We start from the raw sequence: 27,488 nt of genomic DNA, 5'->3' as shown, positions 1-27,488 counted from the left end.
TATTCTTTCAGTACACACACACACACACACACACACATGTATATACTGCATTACTTTAAAAATAAAAGTTATCTTATGAAAAATGATGCGTTAAACTTAAACCTATTTTATTCCCACAAAATATGATGAAATATAACTGCTTCTTTTGCAGTCTTCAAAAGATTTTCAAATATAACATATTTTTTGCTAAACTTTTACTCACGATGTGTTTTATAAAACTAGTTAACTTACGAATTACATTTTTTAAAAATCATTTCGCAAATTATCAGTTATAGTGTTTAATTTAAATCGATTCAAAAACTAGAAATTTAAATTTATAAAAATCGTACATAATGTATTTAAACAACAATATATATATATATATATATATATATATATTCTATTATTATATAGTGGTATCATTAATTTTTATTATCATCTTTAAATATTATAAAGTGCTAAGTCTGAAATTTAATTTTGAAAATATTTCTTCTACCTATATTTTTTTTTATAAACTGCTGCTTTAGTCCTCTATTATGAGAATACTTTATTATATTAAAAATATATAATGAGTAGTACTTTATCAATTTAAATGAATTGAAACTACCTATACGTCATTTTATAAATCATATAGTAAATCAAAGTATTAATCATTAATAGGTTTCACGTAGAATCTCTAATAATTCATTAGTGTTGTTCGAAAATTTATAGAAATTTACAGGAAATGTAATATTTTACTACTACCATAAATATAAAGTATATTTATATTAATTGCCTACAAATCTATAATTTCTTTAATTGTTATAACATAAAGAATATCCTAGAAAATTTGCTTACAAAATTTGCCTTACAAATCCATAATATTAATGTAACAAGGTTAAACTATAAAATAAATTAATTAGCATTTTCAAATATAGAAATTAAATACAGAACATAAATCTTAAGTGTCTTATGAAATTACAATCTTATATAGAAATCATGAACAAGTATATTTTATAGTATTATCACCGATATAATTAATTAATTAAACCTTTAATGAAGTTAAATGGCTTCAACGAAATTATGGTGATGGATATGAAAATCATTAAATTTTCTCTGCATTGGAGAAAGTCGAACTTGGGTGTTAACTATACAAAGCACATAAATTGTATGCACCAACCGAGAACGTAAATATATTATTTACGAGTTTCTCCTAGAATTGCACGGTTTTCTATCTATTTCAAACGAACGATGGATTATATTAATTCAGGGCATGATAAACATAATAAACTGCCATATGAATGGAAGTTATAAAAAGTATCTTGAAGACTGAATATCATCTGTTGAAGTAATAGTAAAAGTCGCCTTAACGATTAAATTTTAATAAATAAATGTATATATATATATATATATATATATATATATATATATATATATACATTTCATTTCATAACAAAAATATTTTATTATAATAATTACAACTTTTTCGGTAAAACCGTTGATCAGAATACATTCATATAAACAACAAATGCATTTAATCAATAATATATTATATTAATATTAATAGTATAATATTTTATAGTATTATCTTCAATATATATTATTCTAACTGTCAAATAAAAGTAAAAAAAAATGTATGAAATAAGACAAATCATTATGGATAAAGTACATTAGTTTATATACAATTTATATAAATTTATTCATTTTTCATTTTTATTTAAAAATAAGAATATTTGAAGGAATTTCTTTGTATGTGATTTTTCTTAATAAAAATCATAATTAGTTTGAATTATTATAAACTCAGTGGAAATTCTGCATTGAAATAGTATTTAGTGCATGTAAGTCATTATACCTGTACAAAATTTGGGTTAACCAGAAAGTTGCCCCCGGTGCTTAAAATTCAGTTTCATACATCTTTTTTCATTTCCAGTTTAACTGTTTCGAAATATATAAATAGTAAATTTAATATATTATAGAAATTTACGTAAAAGGATTTTTTTTTTTTTTAAATTAATTTGTAATACTTGAAGTTCAAATTTATCATTATGAAATATTTTTATTTAATCCTATAATTAAGAATACACATATGTATTTTAAATTATTTATGCAAGGCTTATATTTACCTCATGCAATGTGTTAGAATTTTTCTATAACATACGGAATATCAAGATCAAAAACTTAATTTTATCAGATTGCATTAAAAACATTAATAAATAATTAAAACAAAAAATCTATTATTCTATTCTATAAATATAAATAAATTTCGTTGAAGGCTATAAATATTTAGCATAGGTTTTTTAATTATTAAAAAATTCTATCGTTATCGCGCAACAATTACATAAGTTTTTCATTTATTAATTACAAAATTATTATACTGATAGGTGAAAGCGTGACCTTTTTGAAAATATTCTATTAAAACTATTCACTATCCTGTATTACTCTCATGATTAAGAACAGAATAACGATGCGGCACTGCATTTTGTCAGTAATTATGCAACGAGTGAGTAATTATTCATAGAACTAATGTCCATACGGAATCAGAAATAGATAAATGTAAGATTGACTTATAATCTCACATAAAATTTTCAATGATGGAAAAAGTATCTCAACCGTAAAAGACTGACCAAGTTTAGATCAGGAGCAAAAGCACCAAAAAACAAGAAAGGATACACGAAGTTATTTTCTAAACTTGACAATCACGTGATAATAATGATAACGACGACAGTACGATATACCACAATGAACAGAAAGAATTTGAAAAGAAATGGAGGAGGAAAGAAGTTAAAACCGACGAAGGTGAATTTATATATTTGCTCGATGTCGCTGTGAACATTTCTAATGTTAGGCAATAAACGAACAAGGAAATACGAGTGAAAAGTTTTCATTCTAAATAGGAACTTACATTCGATAGCAATATTTAAGTGCATTTCAAAGGATCTATAAATATCTTTAATAGATAACCTTTCCATTGAATTTTTATATTTTTTCCTGGATAGCTGAACTTGTCGATCAAAAAGCGATGCAAAATTTTATATTGCAATTATAATCTTTATACGTTCATTTCTTACTTAATAGCAAACAATGTTTTTCGATAGTTAAACAAAATTACCTCCGACAGAAGTGAACTTTAAAACAAAAATATCACAAAGCATAATGGCTTTATTCGCTTTAAGGCAGTAATTATAAAATTTATTCCACGTGAAATGTTTTATTAATATAGAATGACTCTATTGTTAATATGAAAATAATATTTATATCTAAATCTATAATTAAGAATATACGTAACTTAATAATTTTAAATAATAAAATATTATCATTATTAAAATATTATGATTAACAATATGATAATGTTACAGTACTAATATGTGAGCTTTATTTATTTATTTACTATCTATTTATTTACATAGTAAGTTTTATGAATAATTCCATTTGAATTTTTCTTAATAATATATGAAATATAATACAATAAAAATGATAATATAATAAGATGTAATATTAAATAATTCCCCCAAGTATTTCATTTTGAATTACATAAAATACTTAATAATAAAATGAATGTTTGGTATACAAATATATCCTTAAAATGTAATACAAATGATATTCAAAATGTAAGAAATAAAGTACATGCGCCAGTGTTCATACAATACGACCTATAGAATTTTCATAAAAGCTGAATTTGCCATTATGTATCACATATAACAAGTTTATAACTAAATATTTGCCCAGAGATAGATTTAATAAATAGTTGTTGCACATTCTCGTCTGATTTAATTCATTCTCGTACAATGATGAACTCGAATGAATTGCCACTAAAAAAAAAAAAAAAAAAAAAAAAAAAAAAAAAAAAAGTGTAAGCACATACAAGAAAGTCATCCGCTATGAAATCGAAAATAAGCATAAACTGTAATTAATGAAAGTTAATACAGCTCATGCCGGCAGGTACTTAACTATAGATGGGCGCATTAATGTAAGAATTATATTATAAAACCGTAAACTCGAGTGAATGCGCCGTAATAAACTCACCGACGCTAAGGTTACGCGAATAATCATAGTTTCATGAATAATAAACCAAAACTCACTCCACTCCAAGAGAAAACGATGGTTGAGTAGAATAAGCACGAGACTTTTTCTACCACTACGCCACCTGTGGGAGGTGCAGTGTAGGCCGGTGGGTGGGTTGGTGTTGGGGGGTGGGGGTTCGAGATGAAGGCATATAAGTGAGATACATGGTAATATCGAGCGGAGGAAAAAGTAATGAGCGCATAAGATAGTGAACGTGAGAGGAAGTGAAAAAAGTGAAGGAGTAAAATAGATCGTCGAACGATCGCTACGGCCCACTGACTAAACGAGAAACGGAAATTTTGAGAGGGACGATCATTTTGAATGAAAAGCTTACGCTATAATTCTACTTTTTCTCATCAGCGGGTGGGAAAATGGCGGATATTGTTCACTCAATCAGGCTTTGCATACTAATACGTTTGGCTCCCCATGCATATTAATATTATTATTATTATTGTTATTGTTGTAGCTGTTGTTGTTCATAATACTATTATTAAATTATGTAAAGAGTCACTATTTCGTTGCAACAGATTTCGTTGAAAAAGTACGCTGAATTAAATAATTTTTGTATTTTTCATTTATATATTTTTTTATTTTCTCTCACTACTGAAACATGCAAGGCCTGTAACGCAAAATTATCCACACAATGATTATTCAGTTGAGTAAGTTTTCCATGCATTATCAGTCGGCTCGCCAAATGAGGTTAGTTTAACGAAGCATGAAAGACAATCGATAATATGTTGTTACCGTTTTCTAGTAAAACTTTCTACACTATAGTAGTATTAAATCGATACTAGAAACTTAAATTGAATATAAGTACACAGATAAGTGAATCAAGCACTATGTGATCTATAAAATATATAGTTTTCTATACAGAAATATAAATATACGAGGCCGTTGCATGATTGTCTAAATCGAATTCAGAATGTAAGCCGATTTATATAATCTACAAATGCATTAAAAAATCTAACCATTTATCATTCTAAAAATTTATAGAATAATTCTGCGTTAGGATATAAATAACTTTTATATGTAACATCATTGTATTAAAATTACCTAGCCAGACTAGGGTAATAAAACCAATAAGTTATTACAAATTTTATTTTATACTCGTTAGATTTTGCAACAAGCCTTTATCAACTAATTTCCTTCAAGATCCCAGTTTAGTTTTTAAAACTTATTCGTTTACTTTTTAATTCCTATAATAGAAAAAAATTAAAACGTTTTATTAACGATTGATAAAAATTATACCAAAGTATTTCACTATAATAAAATGAACATTTAATTTATTAAATAATGTACACGAATATCAATGTTATATAATGATTTGTCACAATATGATTATGATTTATGAAATTGAATATATCTATATTAAATCTAATATTAAAACTCTCTATAAAGCTGTACTTTATACCTATTTAGATTCTTCTATTGTTTATAAGATAATTTTACACATAATTACCAAGTTTTAACATAAATTGTAGAAGAAAAAAATATATAAGAAATTCAATAATAAGCCATCATCAAATTGTTAATACGTTAAAATTTGAGTGTAAATCATTTTCATGACGTTCAATTACGTAAATCGTTGACTCTTTTATCTGAGAATTATCTTCACACTATAAATTATAAATAAATCAGCCTATAAGTAGGTAAAACAGAAATATACACGTATAAAATCTGGTTTGTTGCATAGTAAATTTTATTGAATACAATCGAATGTTATCAGTTGAAAATGTTTTGGCGAACTTATGAATAAAAACTTTTGCATAAGTACTATTCTTTGCAACAGTTTCGAAATTAACTGAATATCACGAAACATAAATGATATAATTACAACAGTAGCACATAATTTATTTACATTGTAAAGATAATTAAATAATCATAAGAATTTTCATGAAATTTATTTTTCTTACATCTACATATTTAATGTAAAAAAGAAAAAAAGAATAAAACTGTTGTGAGTTTTAAATTAGGAAAACTATAAGAATACAATTATATAATTAAATAATTTTTCTATTTTTACATCAATTGTTTTATTCAACTGTATAAATATACCAAAAGTAGTTATAATGTCATGAAATAATTCTAACTTGTTCAGAGCTTTAATGCGCAAAAATCATTTTAATTTGCAGTAATTTGTTTCATGTAATGAATTTCATAATGACATGCTCGAGACTTTGAGATATAAAATAGAATGAAACCATCAAATTAACATACACATGTCTAACATTTTTACAAAATTATTTATATCACGGATAAGTAATACGGATAATCTAAATAATAAGATGATCGATTGTAAGTCAATTTCAAGAAATTTCACGCGGATACTAAATGCGCGTCCAGCCATGCTGCTTTACTACTTAGTTTATTTTCCCAAAGTCCAAAGAAGAAAGAACGAACAATAATAAACAGAGAGAAGATCGTGATACACACGCAAAAAGAAAGCGATCATAAAGTGCACCAACGGATTAGCGAGGAAGTGGAGCTGGTCATCGGCGCGATAAGTTGTCTCGTGAAACTCAGAGTCGCCACCTCGATGATAACAACACTAAGACGCAAAGATTCTCCGTCTACTTAACGGGTCGTCGATTGTTCGCGGTACCCCGTGATTTCGGTTCTTGCATTAAATGATGAAAGTGACCCCGAGATGGTGTGAGTACCTAAGATCCTAACCCGCGATCGCCTTAAAAGAAAGAGCCACGAACGACAGACCGAGCGAGAAAAGTTCCGAAGAGAGGAAGTAAGATCTCGGGTGGATGGCACAGGCAGGGTGGTGAAGGGGGGGGGAGTGTCGCGCGTGTATAAGAATGAACGAAGGGATGTTGGCCAACTTTATATTCCAGACGTAGTCCGTGGATGCGAGTATCTGTGTGCGAGACGGAAACAAACCCAATGATCCGGACCTACAGGACCGTCGATGCACCCGAGCTTGTAGTCGCTTCACTTTGGATGACGTTATTATCTCCATCTTTTTTTACTCTTTACAAGCTCATACAGCTGGCTCTTTACCATTTTACGTGTCCGATAATTCACTTTATGAGCACATAGGTAGAAATTGCGTATACGCATAGTCTGTTCAAATATTCAAATATTATATTATTGTTACACAATGTGTCGTGTACATCGATTATTTGTATGATCACATTTTATTGGCAATCATAATAAATATTCTCTATTAAATTTTAATTGAATAATTCAAATTCATTTGCGATAGGGTAGGAAAAATTCGATAAAATGTATTGATAATAGTAAATTGAAAAAGTAGCCTTAATATCCCAGTCTTATTGCAAATATGGGTTAGTAAATTATTCTATTAGTCTACGAATAACCTGCTTCGATGTATATATTTTTACACGCGTGTAAGTATACAAGAAAATGAAATGGAAAAAGGTCTGGAATACAATTTTCTCCCATAAAGTACAAGGAACATGTGCTTGAGCTTATACTACTTTTTTGACAATTCGGCTTTTATGGTTTCATTCATTTTTTTTTTTTTTTTATTTCATGTTCCTTGTACAATCTATATTCTATTTTTTTTTATATCCAAACTCTTTTTTTCGAAAACGTTATTACTTAATTAAAAAATATTCAGAATATGATACTTCCGCACGAATAAATTGTAAGAATTATCGATTCAAATGATTTATCCAAATTTTAAAATAATACAACATACTCGTCTTCAAATTCAAATGCACAGAAACGTTCCCAACTATATAAACTAATTGAAAATAGTGATTATTTAATTTATTGTGAAGATTATAATTAAATAATTGAACAATAAATAAAGATTTTTAAAGATCATTGTGAAGTCTTGTTGTAAGCTTTCATAACTACTGGAAACGTACGGTAAAATTTTGCAATTATCAGTATTACCCTACAAAAATCACATTAAATTGTATTAAAGTTAAACTATGTAACAAACAATGAGTTTTATTTTAAAAAATTACTTAACTTTCAGTGTACTTGGTTAAAAACAAATAGAACGTTTGAAAATAATATCTAATTAAAACTGTAATTTACGATATTTCGTATTATTAAAACAAATCATTAAATTAGAAGAGTTGAATTTGTGGATTTATAGTTATTAGCGACTTGAAAATCAATTTTCCAAAATTTTTAGCCGATTTACATTTACTTAATCTGAGACTTTCATGCTCAACGTTTGATACTTTTATCAAGTTTTTATTTGAGTTTTAATTTATTTATGCGTCATAATTTAATCTATAAGTAAGATTTATTGTTTTAAATATATATATATATATATATATATATATATATATATATATATATATATATATGTACATATTAATTAATTTATTTATACTTATTCTAATGTAAACAACATGTCAACGAATATAATATTTCTCTTTTTACAACTCATCGTGTCAGTATGATAAATTATTTTAATTCAAAATATATCTAAAGAAAACTAATGAAAACTAATTAATCTATCGATGTTAGACAGTAAAGTTCATTTTATAACAATTTTCACAGAATATGAAAATATTTAAAAGTTTATAAATATTATACTCGTTAATTTTCTTTTCATTGTTAATAAAATTAAGTGAATTAAATTAATGTAGGCAACCAGTATTACTGATCGATATACCGATGCTTAACTAGCCAGTTTAATTATTATTTAAAATATATAAATTATCGAAATTATCCATTACGTAGATGTAAAAATAATATCAGAAATATAAAAATCTCGACAATTATTTATACTATTATATAACAAAATTTTCTCTTATCATATTGAACAACTTCTATATTAAATAACTAATTCTATTAATTATCCACAGTTTTTCTTCTTTAAATTTTGCGATATTTTCATTCTACAATCAATTTTTATCCTTAACTTTTTCATTGTTCCTGAGGTAGTAGCTTCGACAGTGTCAAGTTCGTTACTTTTTACGGCTAAGATGAGAACTACGCCCCCGAATCATCATCAATATCCGTAGATAGAGAAGTTTTACTTTATTTTCATATATAATCAAGAATTGTGGCAAAAAAATAAAAAAAAAAAATAAAAAATAAGATGTAATAAAAAAAGTAACATCTAATGAACGTAAAAAGTACTCCTATTTTTGTTCAATTATAACTATAAAATATCTATCTGAGCACTATTATCGGGTTAAATATAGCATTAACTGCAATTCAGCTATCAAAACACAAATTCTATGGATAAATCTAACGTGTGACAATTACTGGTATAAAAAATACAAAAAAGAAAAACAAAAAACAAAAAAAAGTTTTTAATAAATAAAATTTAAATGCATATTTACTATACTTCCTTCTGAAAATTTGTTATATCATGTGTAACAAATGACTTAAATGTATGCAATATGAATTTCTTAAAAATTTACTTATTTGAAGTACACGGACAGATTATGTAATAACATGTTAATGAAAGTTGCTGAAAATCAATCTTTGAAATATGAAATTATACATTATATTATTGATATTATATATTTGTTAAATGGAAAAAGTTTACAGTTTGTTCGGCCCGACCGTTTTGTAACATTTTCATTAAGATTTCTTATTAAGATTAAATTATCGTCTACCGTGTAAAATAAAGTAAATTCGATCATTATCGGCTAGACGCTTTTTAGAATTAAATAATTTTTTAATCCTTCAAAACAAGCTCTTTTTTTGTATTTTTTTTTACTGACACCACAGGTACTAAAATTTCATAAAAATAAGTCATAAAATATGAGAAGTTTATGTAAAGAAATCGAATACCCTATAATCATTGAGGCATATTATAAATTGCAGTAGTAGTGGTATTAGTAATATTAGTAGAGGACCTATCGACATCGCTACGTCCCACTATCACATTGTAACAGCTTCGTATACCTGCAAATGAGCCCCTATATGTTCAATCCACTTGGATGAGTAAAATTTTGTGTTTGCGTATTATCTATCCGCCTGGTAAAATCTACTAGAGGCTTTTATTGTAATGAAGATTAATTTAAATGAATTTAATTACAGGTTCTATATTGGCAATGGGACCCGGTTCAACTATCATTCGGTTCTCTCATTCAACAATTGGATTAGCTATATAATTTATCAGTTGGAAAAATTGGATTTTTTATTTACATTTGCAAAACTACCGAGTACTTGTAGAATCGGAATATAATTATCATTGATTACCCAAGCAATGAATTCCTAGGGGTTGCCTCCACCACCCAAGTTCCCGCTGTATCGATAAGCTCGTCCATACCATATTCGAATTTTCAAGTATACTTTGTTCTCAAATCAGATCACTTTCTATAGATCAATGTTATTACTTTTTATAATACACTATTCCTACGGATACTACTAGTGCATTCATCGAATTAATCTTGTCCTTCGTCGTATAGAGTAGAGTCAGACAGAGCGAGACCGAGTGCCTCAACCTGTCACCTACCCGAGATTTCAACGCCAAATGTTCTTGACTACAATTACCCCCTCACGCAATACCTAACCTATATACGTATTTTTTTAGATACTCTGCAAGATTTTTCACTTCATTCATAGAGAGATGAAGGATTGCATCGACATTCGCGCACAACTACCCATTTCCATTCGTTCCCAAGAGTCCATATCAGTTGCTCTCTTACTCACTTGCTCTTTCATGCAAAGTAGATGCACGTTTGCCATGTCGGACCATTAAATTCAAGCCTTATGATTGTAGTAAATGTGGTGATCTTCCGGATTATCGGTCATATTAATAAAATTTATAACTTTGCTGCCATTTTAAATGACTAAAAAACCAAAGGATGTAGCGATCATAAGTCATACATATTGTATAAAATTTCTACCAATTTGAAAGCAATTACAGAAGAAAATTATTGTAAATATTATTGTTTAGTATATTTATATTTGAAATGCCATAAATACCAGGTAGATTGATAATAATAAATAATCAAGTAATCAAAATTATTAAACTGACAAACACAAGTGGTATTTTATATATGTTTTGAAATGAGGAAAAACTAAATAAATGCATTTATTTAATTACATTTTAAAGCCATAATTCAAATACATGTCAATATTGATTTATTTTATTTGTCAATATCATATCAATATCTCTAAAAGCAGCATAGAGTAAAACTTTCTTTTTTATTAAAAATATACATATTAACTATTGAATAGTTAATAGAATTTAGTGAAAAAATATTTTATATTAGTGTAATAGAGACCTCTCGCAATGTACTTTGTAGAAAATTTTATAACTTATTTATTTATTTTATTACTCTAATAAATAAATATATATAATTTATCTATTTATATTTTATCCTCTATTTATATCATAAACAATTTAACACAAACTATTTAAAAAATTCAGTAATAAATAAAATTAAATTCTTGTAATTTTTTTGAACTTTTTCATAAATCTATGAAGGAGTCTACTAAGCTTTTCAGACTTCAATCAAACTTGAAATCGATGAAGTTCTTGACTACAGACAAGATGTATAGTTTAAAAAGTTTTTAGTAAATGATACACACGCCCGCGCGCACGCACACACACACACACACACACACACACACACACACATATATATATATATATATACTTTTGTATAAAGGAGGAATAATATATATGAAAAAATTCAACGTACTTGACAATATTTTGATAAATAAAGTCCTCTTAGCATGCTCTTGTTATATAAAACTAATTTGAAAATTGACGTACATTTAATGAACGTCACGATTGTATCCATTTAAAGTTTAATCTTTTTTGATAAAGTTGATGTACAGTTAGAAGCCAATGATATCACATACATGATGGATTCATAAATTGGACATTATGCCTGAAAATTATAAGACAAGTAAAGTAATTCAAATTAAATACTTTTCAACTATTTTTCACTATTCAAAAAGTACAATAAAATAATTTAAATATTTATATTCATACATTTGTGTGTGTGTGTGTGTGTGTGTGTGTGTGTGTGAGTGTGTCTATTTTATTTAATTATTGAATGTAACAGTCAGATAGAATTAACAATGAAACAATGTTGTTATATGTATCCTATTAAATGTATCACATCGAAATTTCATTTAAATTACAATTTACTTTAATTTCTTTCAATATATTCAATATTATAATTATTGTTTTCGAGGTATTGATTTTTATTTTATTGTAATTGATATATCGAATTTATGAACAATTTAATGTGGATAAGATTAGAATCTTCTTTAACATAACAGCAATATATTTCGTCACAGATGTCTAAAAATTAATATAATAAATACTTGTATATAATTCTATTTTCCGATACGATCTAATCGTTATTTTAATATAGAAATATATACTGTTCTTTATAAACATAATTTTCTTTAAAAAAATATTGAAGATTACTTGTATTAAACTTGTTAAGTGTCCATATTATTCATAACTAGAGCAGTCATTCCGTCTAAACTCAGTAAACTCAGATTAAGCTTATTATTAATTTAAAGTCATGTATTATAATATTTATAACATTTATTTATAGTTTTTTGTTTAAATATATACATACATAGACAGAATTGCAAAAAGAAAAGAAAATATGTGATAAAAAAAAATAAAATTAACTGTATAAAAATAGTTTATCAATTGTGATTTAAATGTGTATTTGCCAAACATTCCCATGTGGATTATTACTATTTTGATTTATTACGCATTCATAATCGAGATATCGTTAGCCACGACAAAATATTAAAAAAATTACCTCTTTCATTCTTCCTTAAATAAATCAAATAATTATATTATTTAATCGACACTTATTCTAATCCAATCATCCGCTACGTGATTCATAATATTATTAATTTTTATTCTACCTTTATTATTATAATAATATTTCATTTTATCATAAATTTCATTTTACAGAAGGTGGATTATATTTTAAAATTTGTGCGGTAAATTGGCCTTGATATTTTAATTTTTAAGTTCGTTTAGAATTATTAGATCGTATAAAAAATACATTACCCATACTTTCATATAATATCATATTACAAAATAAAACAGTTATTTTATTGTACAATAAAGATTCTTTTTAAAATGTCTTCTTTACTCTTTAATAATACAACGTTATCTCCTTCTTTTCGAAAAAATTGATTTATAATTACATGTATTATTATTCTTTGATTCAATAGAATTTAATCTCTGTATTCTCCATTCTTAAGCTAAATATTTTAACAATATTTTTATTGCAAATACCTTGTACCACTGTATTATTTTAAATACTTACATTTATTGATTCGATTATGATTGTTCATACAATATTTTCTGTATTTTAAAAAAATCACGGATCTTTTACTTTTTTGTACTATTAACTTCATATTGCAATTTTTTTTCCCGAATATTATTTCACCTACGTTCATTGCTATTTCTATTATTCTTTTAATTCTGTGATACTTTATATTGGTATTTACACCTTATATTTTATCGACTCTAGGCAACTTTGTATGTGATAGTTGACTTAAAATTATTTGAAAAATTTCGAAGAATACAAATTTAATATATTTATAGTATTTTAATTGATTACGTTTCACATTTTTTTTAATATTGAGACTAATGATATCAAAACATCTTTGTACCTTGTTGTTATGCCTTGTCTCATGTTCTCTATAGCATCGAGAACTTGAAAAAAGGAATTATTTCTATCATTGTATAATTTTCACTTTTCCAACTAGGAATATATTTTATAAAACAATACCAATAACAAGTTATTTTGATAATTCTATCAATTATAATATGAAAATCACAATTACATGAGCGTATAAAAACAAAACAAAAAATGTTTATATGAAATCGAAAATAAGAAAATAAAATAACATACTTAAAAATTATTAATGATTAATGACGTTACAATTATATCCAAAGAGTGCATAAAAGAATCAATCCTCGGAATAAACCGAAAAATTACGTTAATCGAAATGTCGCATTTACATATCATATTCCATACAGAAGAATACTATCCTTCACTATTACTTGAAAGACTTTCAAATTCACTCGATTTCGCATTCGCAGGGTGGAATGCATAGATACGTTTCGCATGGGAACTCGTTGTACAAACTCCAATATTAAGGAAGATTATCGTATATCGTTTTCGATTTCTCTTCTTTTAAACTGAAAATAAAATATGCCATTCCTAAATAGTTAATTAAGTAAGTCGTATAATATATAAGGCTGCATCGGTATGGCTAAATAAAGGTGAGTGATGTAATATTTATTTATAATATTGATGAAAAAAAAAAAAAAAAAAAAAAAAATTGCAAACATTTTGATAAGAAAAATATATAAACATTGCAATATCTGAATTAGATAATAAACTGTCGTAAAATTTCGATTTTAACTATAAGTTAGAAGAAATATCCTTATTTTTATGTTTAAATTTTTATTTATAAAGCGTTGTGAGTTTAATGTCAGTCAGTACATAGCTCCCTGAATCTACAAACTTGTCAGCTGATTTAGGCTTGATAAGAGCATAGAGTAAGAGCTGTGCGTGACCCAGTAGTTAAACCCTCACTTTACAAACTTGGAGCCCAAGTTTCCAATCTCACTGATAATATCTTTACTTGATCTCCCGCTGTCCCTCATATCACTCTCTCCCATTGACTCACCCCTTCTTATTCTCTTGATCTTTCTCTCTCTCTCTCTCTCTCTCTCTCTCTCTCTGTCGCTCCCTCTCTAAATATGTATACACGCCCTTTCCTTAAATTTTTTGTTAGAATTTCTATATTTTTTTTAAAATTTTCCTTCGATCCAAATGCATTATAAAATTTTATAAATATGAAACTTTCGTAAAATGTATAGAAAAAAAAATATTTTTCTGGTATTAATACAACTTACATATATGTAAATATAAATCCATATCTATATATATATATATATATATATATATATATATATATATATATAAATATAATGGAAACTAATTTAGAAACATAGATAAATTATCAAAAGGATAAAAGGAATAAGTAATGAAACAATATACATTGGAAATATATAACATATTTTAATTGATAATAATAGCTAGAGATGTTTTTCTATTTTTAAAATTAATAAAAACTTGCTTTTGTATGCGGTGTGACATAATTTATTGCTTTAAAGTTAGAAAAATTAAAAGCCTAATAGATTTGGTAGCATGGAAATGCGCAGATATTAAATTCCATTTACTCGTTGCAAATTGTGAATTATCAACAAAATGTGATTTCAATTTGAAAATTCCTCAGTTTGCACTTTTCCTAGTACATTGAAATAGGAAATTGACACTTATTGCAAAATATCTTTTCCTTGCATTATAACTTTTATATTGTAATAAATATAAATATAAATACGAAGGTGTGTACACAATTCAATTAATGAAATAAAAATATTATTTCGAAGAAAATAGTACTAAATATAATACTCAAACCTTCTTATGTACTTTTTTAATAAGCAGTTAAAAAAAATAATATCGTTAATTAATAAATATGAATTTATGTCGTTGTCACTCAAATTAGTTGTATAGTCAGGTCTTTAAAAAAAAAATTCTTTATTATTTATCTCAAGAATTATCTACTTGCTGGAAATCCTTGGCTTTTCATAAAATTCACAAAAAAAATATTTGAGTGAGCTAGTTAGTTAATAAAAGAACCAATACAGAAAGAAAACGACACGAGTACCGTGTATGCATATAATCCTCGAAAACGAGATGCGGAAAATTTTCAACCGCATCCAATTCGATGGATAAGCCAAAAATAGAATATGTAGAGATTCATTTCCTCGATCGAAATTGGAATTTCCCGGGCGATTCGCATCCTGCAAGTACAAATTTCTCATTCGCTTGCAAAAGCTACTTTCCGATTTTTCGATTTTCACTAGCTCACTTTCTCTCTCATTCCCCCTCTCTCCCAACCTTTCCCACGCCATGTCATTCTTTCATCATCCTCCTCTTTTCTCCATCATCCTTCCTCTCTACATTTCTATGTAATTCTATGTATCTATATATTAATCTTCGCTCCCCACTCATTTTTTCGTCCCTATTCATTCTTTTTTTTCGAACCTCATCACATATCACTCTAAATCTAACCGCATTTTCATCTATTTTTCAATATTTTTTCTTTCATTCTATCTTTATTCCACTTGAGGTCCCTTATTTCTCGAATAAATGCATTTGCATTCATTATGTTTTTACAGAGATAACGAAAAATCGAGTAGTACAAGTGACATTCCATTCACTTTATTTGACAGCACCAAATAATTTAGTAATTTTATTTTCAACCACATTATTTTTAATTAAGAGTATCATATTTTAAAATAGATTTTTATATTATTATTAATATAACGAAGGTATTATGCAATGATTATGTTATAATTAATATATTTTATATTTTTCTATATGCAGTAAAAATTTTATTAATAATTATCATTATTATAATAGAATATAAATTTACTGAACTACTAAACTACTAAAAACTAAAAACTAAAAACTAAAAACTACTAAAAATATACTGAGAATAATTTTATATGTACCACCGTGTATATATAATTTATAATAACTATTAAATAAATAAAATAATTTGTAGACTACCGAATTAATTGAACTGAATTAATTGATTATTTAATTGAAATAAAACATGAAGTAAAACAAAAAATATCAATTAAATTTATAAAGTATTCTGTGGTGAATTTTTGAGATTTAATATCTAGGAGATTTCATTAAATATTATATTTTGCATATTATCGAAACATCTCATACTTTATTATATTATTTTATTATTATATTAGGTATTTCAGGTAAAGCACCAAGTATAAACTTAACACAAATTAATGAAAAATTATTCATACGACGAGAATTATATATGATTTTATAGTGACAAATATTAATTTCAATTTTTATATCATTTAGGGTGTGAAATACAAAATTACAAAATTATAATATTAATTTTTGTAACTATATTATTTAACATTATACATTTAATAATACCATTTAATAATAACATAAATTTTATATATTTTGAATCGTCATATTAATCATTACATTATTAACAATATCACTACATTATAATCTTGTTTATAATGAATTGTTTATAATTGATGTTTATTATAATGAACTCCAAAGCAAATGCACAAATTATCATTATCAATACATATTACTGGGATATTTCGATAATAGTATTAATTGATTTAATCCTGTATAATATTAATATTCTGAAAATAAATTCTTTTCAATAAGATGCACGTTCAGAAAAAAAAGTATAATTTTTCTTCAGTCTATCAAAAATGAGGATTAACAATCTACATAAAAAAAAAATTCATTATTATTGGATTCATGTAACATGTCGATTTTAAATAGTAAAGAATAGCATTTACTGTACGTCAAATTTTAAAATAATACAAAATAGTATTGAATAATTACTTGTAACATTTCAGTTATTTTAATCCATTGTAGGAAAAGAGTAAGATTTTATATTTCATAAACCTTATTATTCTTGTATTAATTATACAATATGAAGTAACGTCTAGCATTTTTTATCTTGGAAAATTGACAGAATTGTTAACGATGCAAATACTTTTATACGATTGATGTATGCAACGATTCATTGTTCCTCATAGTTAATTCTCAAAAATATTTTACATATTCGACATTATTTTTCCTATCATAGCTAACTGAACTTGTATACACTTAAGTTTTAAAAAAAATTATAAATATATTCACGAAAATTATCGATATATTTTTTAATATTCAGATGGCTACAGCTTATAAGTTTTGATATTTTTTTTTACACTATTCGTTAGAAAATATTATGAACATGTATTTGCCAACAGATGTATCGTAAGCATTGAATTTGCATTTTATTCTTCATTAAATATTTTGCATATAATGATTTATTATAAATGAATGATTTCGCTTCAAGGATATAATTCACGAATTATATTTGATATTGTATTATGTAATTAGCTGAATAGGAATATTATTCGTTTAGAATTCTTTTGCAACCGTAGGTTTGTACTTTAATCAAGGTGTTGCGTGGTTTTAGAACTACGAAATTCCATGACAAAGGAATTTATTTTTCAACAATTCCAAAGCTATTGTTGATTCATCTAATTTTTATTCTTCCTTAAAACTCATCCTTTCTCTGCTCTGTAATTATTTCGTATATCCTGCAACGAACGTTCTTCAACCGTAAAATCTAGAAAATTTGAAATTCTGTAGACCACATCGAGATATCATACTCAACCACATTTATTATTATTATTTTTCCTAAGAGATAAGAGGATTTATTTACATTCAAAATAAATGGGTTTAATTATAATTATTGTTAATATCATTTTATCCACTTTTTACGTTTAATATAAATTGTTTACGCTTAATTACGATTATTCTATTAAATACATATTATTTTTATAAAATTGTTCCGTATTTATTAGTTAATAAAATATAAAAATTTCGAAATAATGGCTTAAATCATTTTAATCTTAAACCTGTGTTATATTTTTATGCGGATATTTTTATTTAATCATTACGCAGAATATTTTTACTTAGTGTACTAAAAGTTTATTATCTAAAATGTAATTTGAAACATTATGATACTAAAGTTTTTCACTCAAACATTTGACGAAAATTATATTGTAAACTTTTTTATTTGTATACCTAAATTTTTTTTTTTTTTTAACTAAAAAACATTGTTCATAATTGTTATGTATAGAAATATGGCAACGTAAAAACACTTCTTAGCGTAATTTTATTATGAGCTACTTATTTTGAAAAAATTGTTTATCTATTAGCAATAAGAATAAAAGTTTAAGATAAAGTACTTAAAAACTAGAAAATAGTTGGTGCACATCGTAACCTTATAGATGAATTTTAAATCTGTATATGAATCGAGAAATACTCAAGTCATAAAAAAGATAATTATTATATGCTTGCTTTGTAATATTCAATATCAACATTGACAATATGCTTGTTATCTATAAAAATAACGGCAATTCAATAAAGTCCAATACAAAGTATTGCAACTGATTGAGATATTTAAATAGCGTTTGATAATAAGTTTAATTAAAGTTTTGTTAAAGATAACGTTTTATCCTTGAATTTAATGAGCTCTCAGAAGAATCAATGCGCACAAATTCCATTGAATGTCATATAAATAGAAGAATAAAATAATGCTGACTTAAGCATTTTTAAATAAAATTCCAATTCAAAATTCATTTCGTGATTTTAATATGTTAAACTAGAAATACAATCATCTTAAGCTTTAATATAATTTATCATCATACAAAATGTAAAACTGCCAAGTAAAACTGTATTTCAGAGCCACCCACAGCACCACCATAAATCCAATTTAAACGAAAAAAATGTGTATTCTGCCGGGAAAGATGGAAATTAAATATATTAATACTTACTCGATCATCTAGCGCTCGATATAAAAAAAATTTCAATGAATATTAAAAACGGCAGGAAAGCATTAAGACAGTCAGCCCATACTTTGCGATTTTCTAAAGAACATAGTTTTAAGCATTGAGTGCCCCTCGCATCCGAAATTTAATCTTCTCGTTCCGCATTTCTTCATCAATCAAGCGTCCCTGACTTCATGCGCTCACATTCTGATGTGACGCGTTATTCGGCTGTCCCCCCCTCCCCCTACCCATCCCCTCCCCCACCAACTACACTCCTCCAAGGCACGAGCACACCAGCAACGAATCACTTCGCACATAACACGCATATTGCCATAGCGCGTATATTGTGCACTTTCAATCCTAAAGGAGCGACGATGACTTTATTTACGAGCGGAGCCGTTGATGTCCGGAAGGCTAGGGGATGATGTAGAGCTTTGTTGCTGTTTTCATAAATATGTAATTTTTTTTTTTAATTTTAGAATTTTAGATTTCCTTGATCTCGCATGCGATGCAATTTGTTATGAGCGATTAGAATGACAGGGACTTTGAAACTCAATTGTTCCCTACAGTCAAGATAAAACAATAGATATTATCGATGGTATTGGCTGCTTATCGTACAACTAGTAATGCGCAACTAGTTGTGCCTAGGTACTGATAATTTGATACGACTGCCTAGCGGCACTCGGCATACGTTTTCCAACGATTTCCTAAATGAAGCCATCCCAAATTCCAGAATAGTAAATAAAATCTAAGCCACTTCAGGCACGGCCCCTCAAGATATAAAATAAAAATACGCTCGGCTAATGCACAGCCGCGCAACTTGTTCAATGGTAAGAGATCGGAAAGCCAAGGTTGGTTGGGATATAAGTAAGACAGGGACGAGAAAGGACACCGAGAGAAAACCAATGTGACGCGTCTCGACGTCTCGGCTATCAGGCCTGATTAATCGCGGGAACGGGGCCACGCCACCGCTTATTCTTCGTCTCCTCTCTCACTCTTCCTTCGCCCTCGTATGATTTATAGCCAACGCGCTCTGACCCTATAGGTACGCGTGAATTCGGTCAAAGCCCTTTCGCGTGCGGCTCGCGCTTCCTTGTCATCTTTTCTTTTCTAACCTCGATCTGCGGGACACTAAGAGACATATGGGCATCGGAGCCTGGATAATAATTCAACTTTTTGCTAGCATCCATCCACGTGGGCATGATTATTATAAAATGTTTAAAACTGAAACATCGACTGACTGACCTCGCGTGATCCAGCCGCTCACGACCGCGACTTTTCACTCTTGATTGTCCAAGTAGTTGTTGTACCTTTTTTTTATGTTCGTCAACTAGCTTATTTAATCACACGGAGTGAACTAACATTAACAAGTTGCTTCTGCTTATAATTGAGTTCCCGAGGATTCCACTTTCTTCGGCGGCGGCAATTATTTTTCAAATGTTTACAGCTTTGAAATTTAATGGCAATACAATTATAAATGCTATGTATAGTTAATTACTGTTCAAATGTAATTATGAATGATCATATTATTCTCGATAAATAAGCCATTAGTTTGTAAAGTTACTTCACTTCCACGGTGATACAGTTTTATAAACCGGTAACCTAGAATGTACATGAAGCGATAAGTGATTTATTTAAAACAGAATTTTTAATTTCTCACAAGAACCCAAATAGTAGTGTACAAAAAAGATTTAGCAAAGTTAAATTAATTAACGTAAAAGTAGAGAATTATGAGTAGTGCTTAGAATGAGTAATGAAATTGAATGTAAATGATAATACGGAAAAATTGTGCAACATGAAAAATAAGAGGAATGTTTAAATAATATAAATAAAATAATAAATATTAGGGAAATAGTTATAATTTTATGTATCGCTCTATAATTCCTTAAAAATTATATTCTACATTATTAAAACTCGAACAATCTTAAGTTGGAAAAGCTTTTATAGAGTTCCTAATAAATTATTATTATAAAGTTTGGTAAATTTATTTTGTGCACAACCGACTTTTCACGAGACTTGGATAAAAAATGCTCACATAGATAAATAAAGAGAGAGAGAGAGAGAGAGAGAGAGAGAGAGAGAGAGAGAGAGAGAGAGAGAGAGAGAGAAAGTAGATACTGCGTATATACGTGTGTCTGTGTGTGCGTGCGTGCGCGCGTGCGTGGTGTGTGGGTGGGTGGGTGTAAAGCCTGTATAAGAGATCCAGTAAGTGCTCTTCCATGCTACCCGAAGGAGTTCGGGTCAACCACATCGTGATTCACGATGTAGATGTAAAATCAGCTGGCTCAAGCTTCTACCTGTATACATCCACACTTCTTTCCACTTTCTACTTGCTTTTTCCTTAGCACCACTTCTTGCTTTCAAAGGAGAAAGATGGACTTAAAACCGGGAAGATCGAAGTCTTTTTAACCGGATAGAAGGAGGAAAGAGGCGAAGATCTCGTGAGAAAGAGGACGCGAGTGCTTTAGATGATTGTACGCGAATTGTTTGTTTAGTCTTTCGTAAATCTTTATCTCGGATGAAAAAAGCGCTGGTCTTGAGAGAAGTATGAAGAGCGAAGTCTGCTGAGAAAATTATCTCATCTCTCAGGACAGTGCATACTTAAAGGAATTTACAATTCTAGGTCATCGATTATAATTTAACTGTCTTACCAGATGAATTTTGTCTACTCGACGATCGAATAATAAAAAATAATCACGTGTAAATTAATATATATCGGATTTCGTCCTGTAGACATTAGAGTCGTAACAGTGCGCATTATAATTATGTCATAATTCAGATTTATCGTATTCTTAATTACATTGGGAAATTATATTGGTGATTATATTGGTATTATATTGGTGAACACAGATGGATTGGAATTTCCTTGGCTTCGAGCATTGAAAGAGGTAGCAGGTTACTTTGGGGATGCGATGATGAGCTCAATATTAATCTATACGTGTTCACCGATACAAGAAAGGACATCGCAATCCTACCAAGGTCACGAAAAACTCACGGAATTTTATGAGCGCGATCCGTCGGCCGTAGATATCGAGGGTTTTCCCCGCGATGCAAGCGCGATGCATCGAAAGCATATCCAGGAGAGTAGCAGAACTACGTCCGGAGCGAAAAGCAACCGAGGAATGAGAATTCCGCTTTCGTTCTCCAAGATTTTGCACGCGTCAATTATGGTGTGTGTACCCACTCGCGATAATCCGACCCGTGTTTAGGACTCCTAAGGCCCGAAATCTGCACCCCGCGCATACGCCGGAACCCCTCATCCATTCCTTATCTATTCCACATTTATTGTGCAGCCACGTCTCTTACGCATACTACGAATACGTGACACACATACTACGTGCACAATACGCTCCCCGAGTATCCCCAGTCGGTTCACGGTGGCGTGAACTCGGCAACCTTTCAAAAGCCACTGTCCATAAAATAGATTATTAAACAATTAATAATGAGCTTGGAGGATAAAAAATAATTGGAGACAACAGTTTTACGTCAATGTCTGCATAACTATAGCTTATACCATTGATATTTGTTATCATTACAGTTTGTCTTATTGGCGTATTACTTACTACTGCTTATGCTATTAACGAGTAATTGAAAATTCGATTTTTTTTTTTAAGAGGAAATATTTTTATGCATATTCGTTAAATTAATTTTTATTAAATTACTTTTATTATGGAACGCGTAAGGAATATATAATTAACAAGTTAAAAACTTGGAAAACAAATAAAGAGACACAAATACACCGGGCAAACGTCAATTGAGTGAATCGTAATGTCGTGTGCTCAGAACATCAACTTTTATTTTATCGAGTCAATTATTCTGTCTTTTTTTTTCTTTTTTTTTTGTCTTTTTCTTTCTTGTCTTTTTTTCATTTTTTAGAAGGATAGGATCGATATCGACGTACGATTCAAATGTTAAACGACTATTCAAGAGACCGAATGAAGCAGTTTTTGTTATAAGTTCTTACCAGTTTTAAATCAAACAACTATTATACTAATCCAATTGACCGAGTCAAAATTTCTTGCCAATACCTAGTTAACTAAGAGAAATCCAAATAATCTAACAAAAAAAAAAAAAAACAAAAAAAACAAAAAAAAAAAACTGTCTGTAGTATTATTTAATGCTCGAACAAGAAGGTTTCTTTCGAGAACGAACGCTTTACAATTTCAACTATAGGCACTGCGAAGCGCCAGCTTAGAGACTTCTAAAGTGCCGAAATAATCACCTTATCCAGTGTTCCTAAATGCCATAAACACCGTGTTACAGACTTGGCTAATTGACTCGCTTCACAAAGTGAACAAGGAAAGGACATAACAAAATGAAGATCAACTAATGTCACTTTTACACACGGAAATGTTAGTTCCAGAGCCCGTGGCTAAACACCTCATTTAACATAAACACAACTGTGTCGCTATCGCGTTAAGATACGTTGTTTAAAAATATACTAATCCGGATCATTCCTCTTAAATTCACTATTAAAGCCTCGCAAACATCTGAAAAACAATTACATCTCACGTATGTCAGCAGCTCGTGTAAAGATGCCCTCTTAATTGAAATTATGTATATTGTCGCAAGGATGGTGCTGTGAGTAAATTTTAAATACCACGTATCGACAGATAGACAGAATGATTCTTGAACGGCCTATCGTCTACTTCGTCATGGAACATCCGGCAATGAGATTTTCCAATTCTCCTTTAACCTTCGTGTTTAAGTCGTGGCGATAAGACTGGGATATCTCATCATCGAAGCTTTCCGGAAACTACGTCTTTCAACGTGTGCACGGATAGTACGAACACCACTTGGGTCAATGCGTAACTGCATCCTCTCGTCTCACTCTTTAGACTAGGCAACGACGCCGACTGCAGAGTAGCGCTTAAATTTTACAACATCATTGATCATCGGCTAAAAACTCAGCTTAGAATATTACGACAATCCTTTACTAATACTCGCTCGTGCTTTTACCTTAAAATTCACATTGGAAATAAATAAATAAGGACATTTAGTTGCAGACACAGGGACGTTATTTTATATAAAAACTCGTGTGCCAAGTAGACGAAGAGGAAAATAGACATTTATAAAAATTTATTATATGACAATTGTTTATGTATTACTAAAGAGCATAGATGATACACGCACCAGAATTTTAATAATTAATTATTATTAATTGTAATAATGCGAGTGTTAATTGTTAACTGTATAAAATTAATCATTAAACTTTGTAAATATGATTTATAATTACGGAACATTATGGTTGATTTTAAATATTACTTTTCTTCTATTCTTTTTTTTTTTTCTTTATAAATAATAGAAACGATGAAGAAAAATTCTTTAAAAACGCTACTATGTAAAATTATTGGCAATATTATATTCTTTTTCCAGGGAAATTGTGGACAAAGTAATTTTTTATACAGGTTTTCGTCGAAATCCAAATGCTGTCTAATTACTCAGTCTTATCTAATCAAGATCTTGCCGATATCTTGCCACCGAAACATAGTCTAAATAATCTGAAAAATATCCAAACCTTTACTTAACTATGGAGTAGGGATATTGTAGGGCTTAAATGATTTTATCGTAATATTACTTCATATTCCCGAGAAATCTTATTAAAAAATACAAGAGTTTCTTGAGCATCGCATACGACATTTAGATGATAATGAAAATTTCTTACTTACCATTGCTATCATTTAAAAGTTAACAATTGCGAACAAATCAATTCTCTTAATAAACGTATTTAAAGAATAAATATCCATTATAATAATTTACATTACATCGGATATCTAAAAGTTTCGCCGTCATCTTTGATGTTTTGTGCAAGCTGGTAAACAATTTGAATGGCTTAATGCCGCAATTAACTAACTTTATCACGTTCACCGTTATTACATGTGCTTTTAGCATACGTCTTTATGTTATATAATTATGGTATTTATAATATATGCTAAATATTATCTTAAAAATTAAATCTAAATAATTATAATAATTGCAGTAAGTTCTAAATTATAATTATTTCAACAAAAAATCCGTCAAAATTCTCTATAAGTTATTAAAAAATAACACCTACCCTAAGTAAATGTTTTTACTTCTTCAAAATCAATTAAATAGACGTTTTGGTATTGTTGAGTAAATATATGCAATAAACTAAGCGTAGGTAAGAATCTTTACTTCAAGTGAAAACATTTAAAACTAAATGTAATTAAAGAATTTAATTTAGTAAAATATTTTAGAGCCACATAAAAAATAGTAATTATTTATTTTACTCTACGTCGCTATTAATTAATTATTTTTTATTCATTAATTATATTATTGTAATAATTATTACTTAACTATAAATTAAATTATAAATACTATAATAGAATATTTTTATCTAGTTGTAACGTTCTTAAACAATTGTTCATTATATTCTATTAGAAATTTCTATTTTATTTATAGTAGAATAATACAATTTTCTTAAATAGACATAGCAGGAAAAGCTCATACGTAGTTGCGAGTAAATTAATTAGACCAAATTGAATATGAAGCCATAAATTAAAGTGCTTTGTAATTTTATTATATATTATGATACTAATTAATAAAGTTTTTTTTTATATATTTATATTTTTTATTAAAATAAACAATTATTAGAGAATTCATTGATTATTTTACAAAATTTGCTAACCAAATTTATAATTTCATAATTGCATATACTTAACGATGATACGCAGGTTATTTCTTTTTAATATAAATGAATTTATTGTCAAGTTTTTCATTGAAAATGATTGCACTTAATAAATATAAATGCTTTAATAGAGAAGTATATGGTGTATTATTCAGATGAAATGAACGTGAGCTAATCAATATTTTTAATTGAAGCCAGTTGAAATAATATTCGACAATTAGTTATTAAAATAACCTAATTTTGGTATACCCGAGTATACAAGCACTTACACTTGCAAATAAAGGGAAAAATTATCATACCCAACAGAGTTTGCCACTCTTGGGCATTTAAGCGTCCTTTAAAAGTCTCTGTTACTTACTCGCTTAATTAAAACTTCGAAATCTAATCAAAACAATAAGAAATTATTAATTCTGTGCACTTTAATTTCAGAGCCAGTGACCGACATACTGGGTGGTCCAGATCTCTACATTGATCGCGGCAGTACGATCAACTTGACTTGCATCGTACTACACAGTCCAGAGCCACCGCTATTCATATTCTGGAATCATAACGACGCTGTAAGTAAACTCCCTTTCAAACTTCATAAGCCATTAACGTTAGAGGCTTTATTCGCTCGACTTCGCACTGAAATAACCAACAGACAGAAACAGTTAAGCGATCTCAGAAACTTTGCAATGTCGCTTGGAAAACTTGCTCACCACTTTGATTCGGCCGATTTTCATCGGACAACGTTTTCATTAACTTCCCTCAATAATAGTAGCAGATACATACGTATTGGGTTTTGTTATTGAGTTAAAGATGTTCTCGATTACTAATGTCGATGTGACTTTATATTTTAATTAAATAATGGAAAGTTTATAAGTAGAAATTTAGTATTTGGATGTATATGTTTAGCCCGTCATGTTTCACTTCTTTTGAAGTCAACGTATTATTGACTGTCAATCGCCATCTTACTTCACTCAAGTACCCTTCATTTTCTCCTTCATTTTCTCCTTCATTTCCATATCAGAATCCTATATTCCGCTTTTCTTCATACAAACTCCTTATCGTACATTATCGGCCCAATTTAATTATCGTTAAAATATTGACTAAAGCATAAGACTCATCTATTATATTGACATAATTTCCTATACTTTCTACTCGCTTTACTATTCTACATTGTAATACAATTTTTCTAAATGTATTATTACTTCGCATTTCGTGATAACTGGCATCCATATTTATAGAGAAGTATGTTTTACGCTATTCGTTTTTTGCTTTATTAATACTATTGATTATTCATTCGCCAACAAAAAAAATATTTAAAAATAAATACACGAATATAAGGCTCAGCAAAACCATCGATCCATCATCATTACAAGAGACTAATCTCAATATTGAAAGTCAAAATTCTTGTATGTTTGGTTGTATATTTCGCTGTAATTTAACCTAATTATTTCATTATTACTTTATTTTCGCCTGACAAAAGTT

The 27,488-nt window shown here is 28.2% G+C and overlaps 1 protein-coding gene across 4 annotated transcripts in view; it reads left to right on the top strand.

Moving 5' to 3' along the window:
• The window catches only part of LOC105367499 (T-lymphocyte activation antigen CD86), a 423,881-nt gene that overhangs the window by 366,374 nt on the left and 30,019 nt on the right, over positions 1 to 27,488 (top strand). For all 4 annotated transcript variants that reach the window (XM_011506238.1, XM_011506237.1, XM_011506236.1 and 1 more), the window contains exon 4: positions 26,448 to 26,575. In XM_011506238.1, coding sequence (XP_011504540.1) covers positions 26,448 to 26,575 — 128 coding nt within the window. The remainder of the gene's footprint in view (positions 1 to 26,447; positions 26,576 to 27,488) is intronic.

The sequence above is a fragment of the Ceratosolen solmsi genome, unplaced genomic scaffold (genome assembly GCF_000503995.2).
Source record: "Ceratosolen solmsi marchali unplaced genomic scaffold, CerSol_1.0 scaffold7, whole genome shotgun sequence".
Lineage (NCBI taxonomy): Eukaryota > Metazoa > Arthropoda > Insecta > Hymenoptera > Agaonidae > Ceratosolen > Ceratosolen solmsi.
The sequence above is the reverse complement of the archived record's forward strand: the minus strand, read 5'-3'. Positions and strand labels throughout refer to the sequence as shown.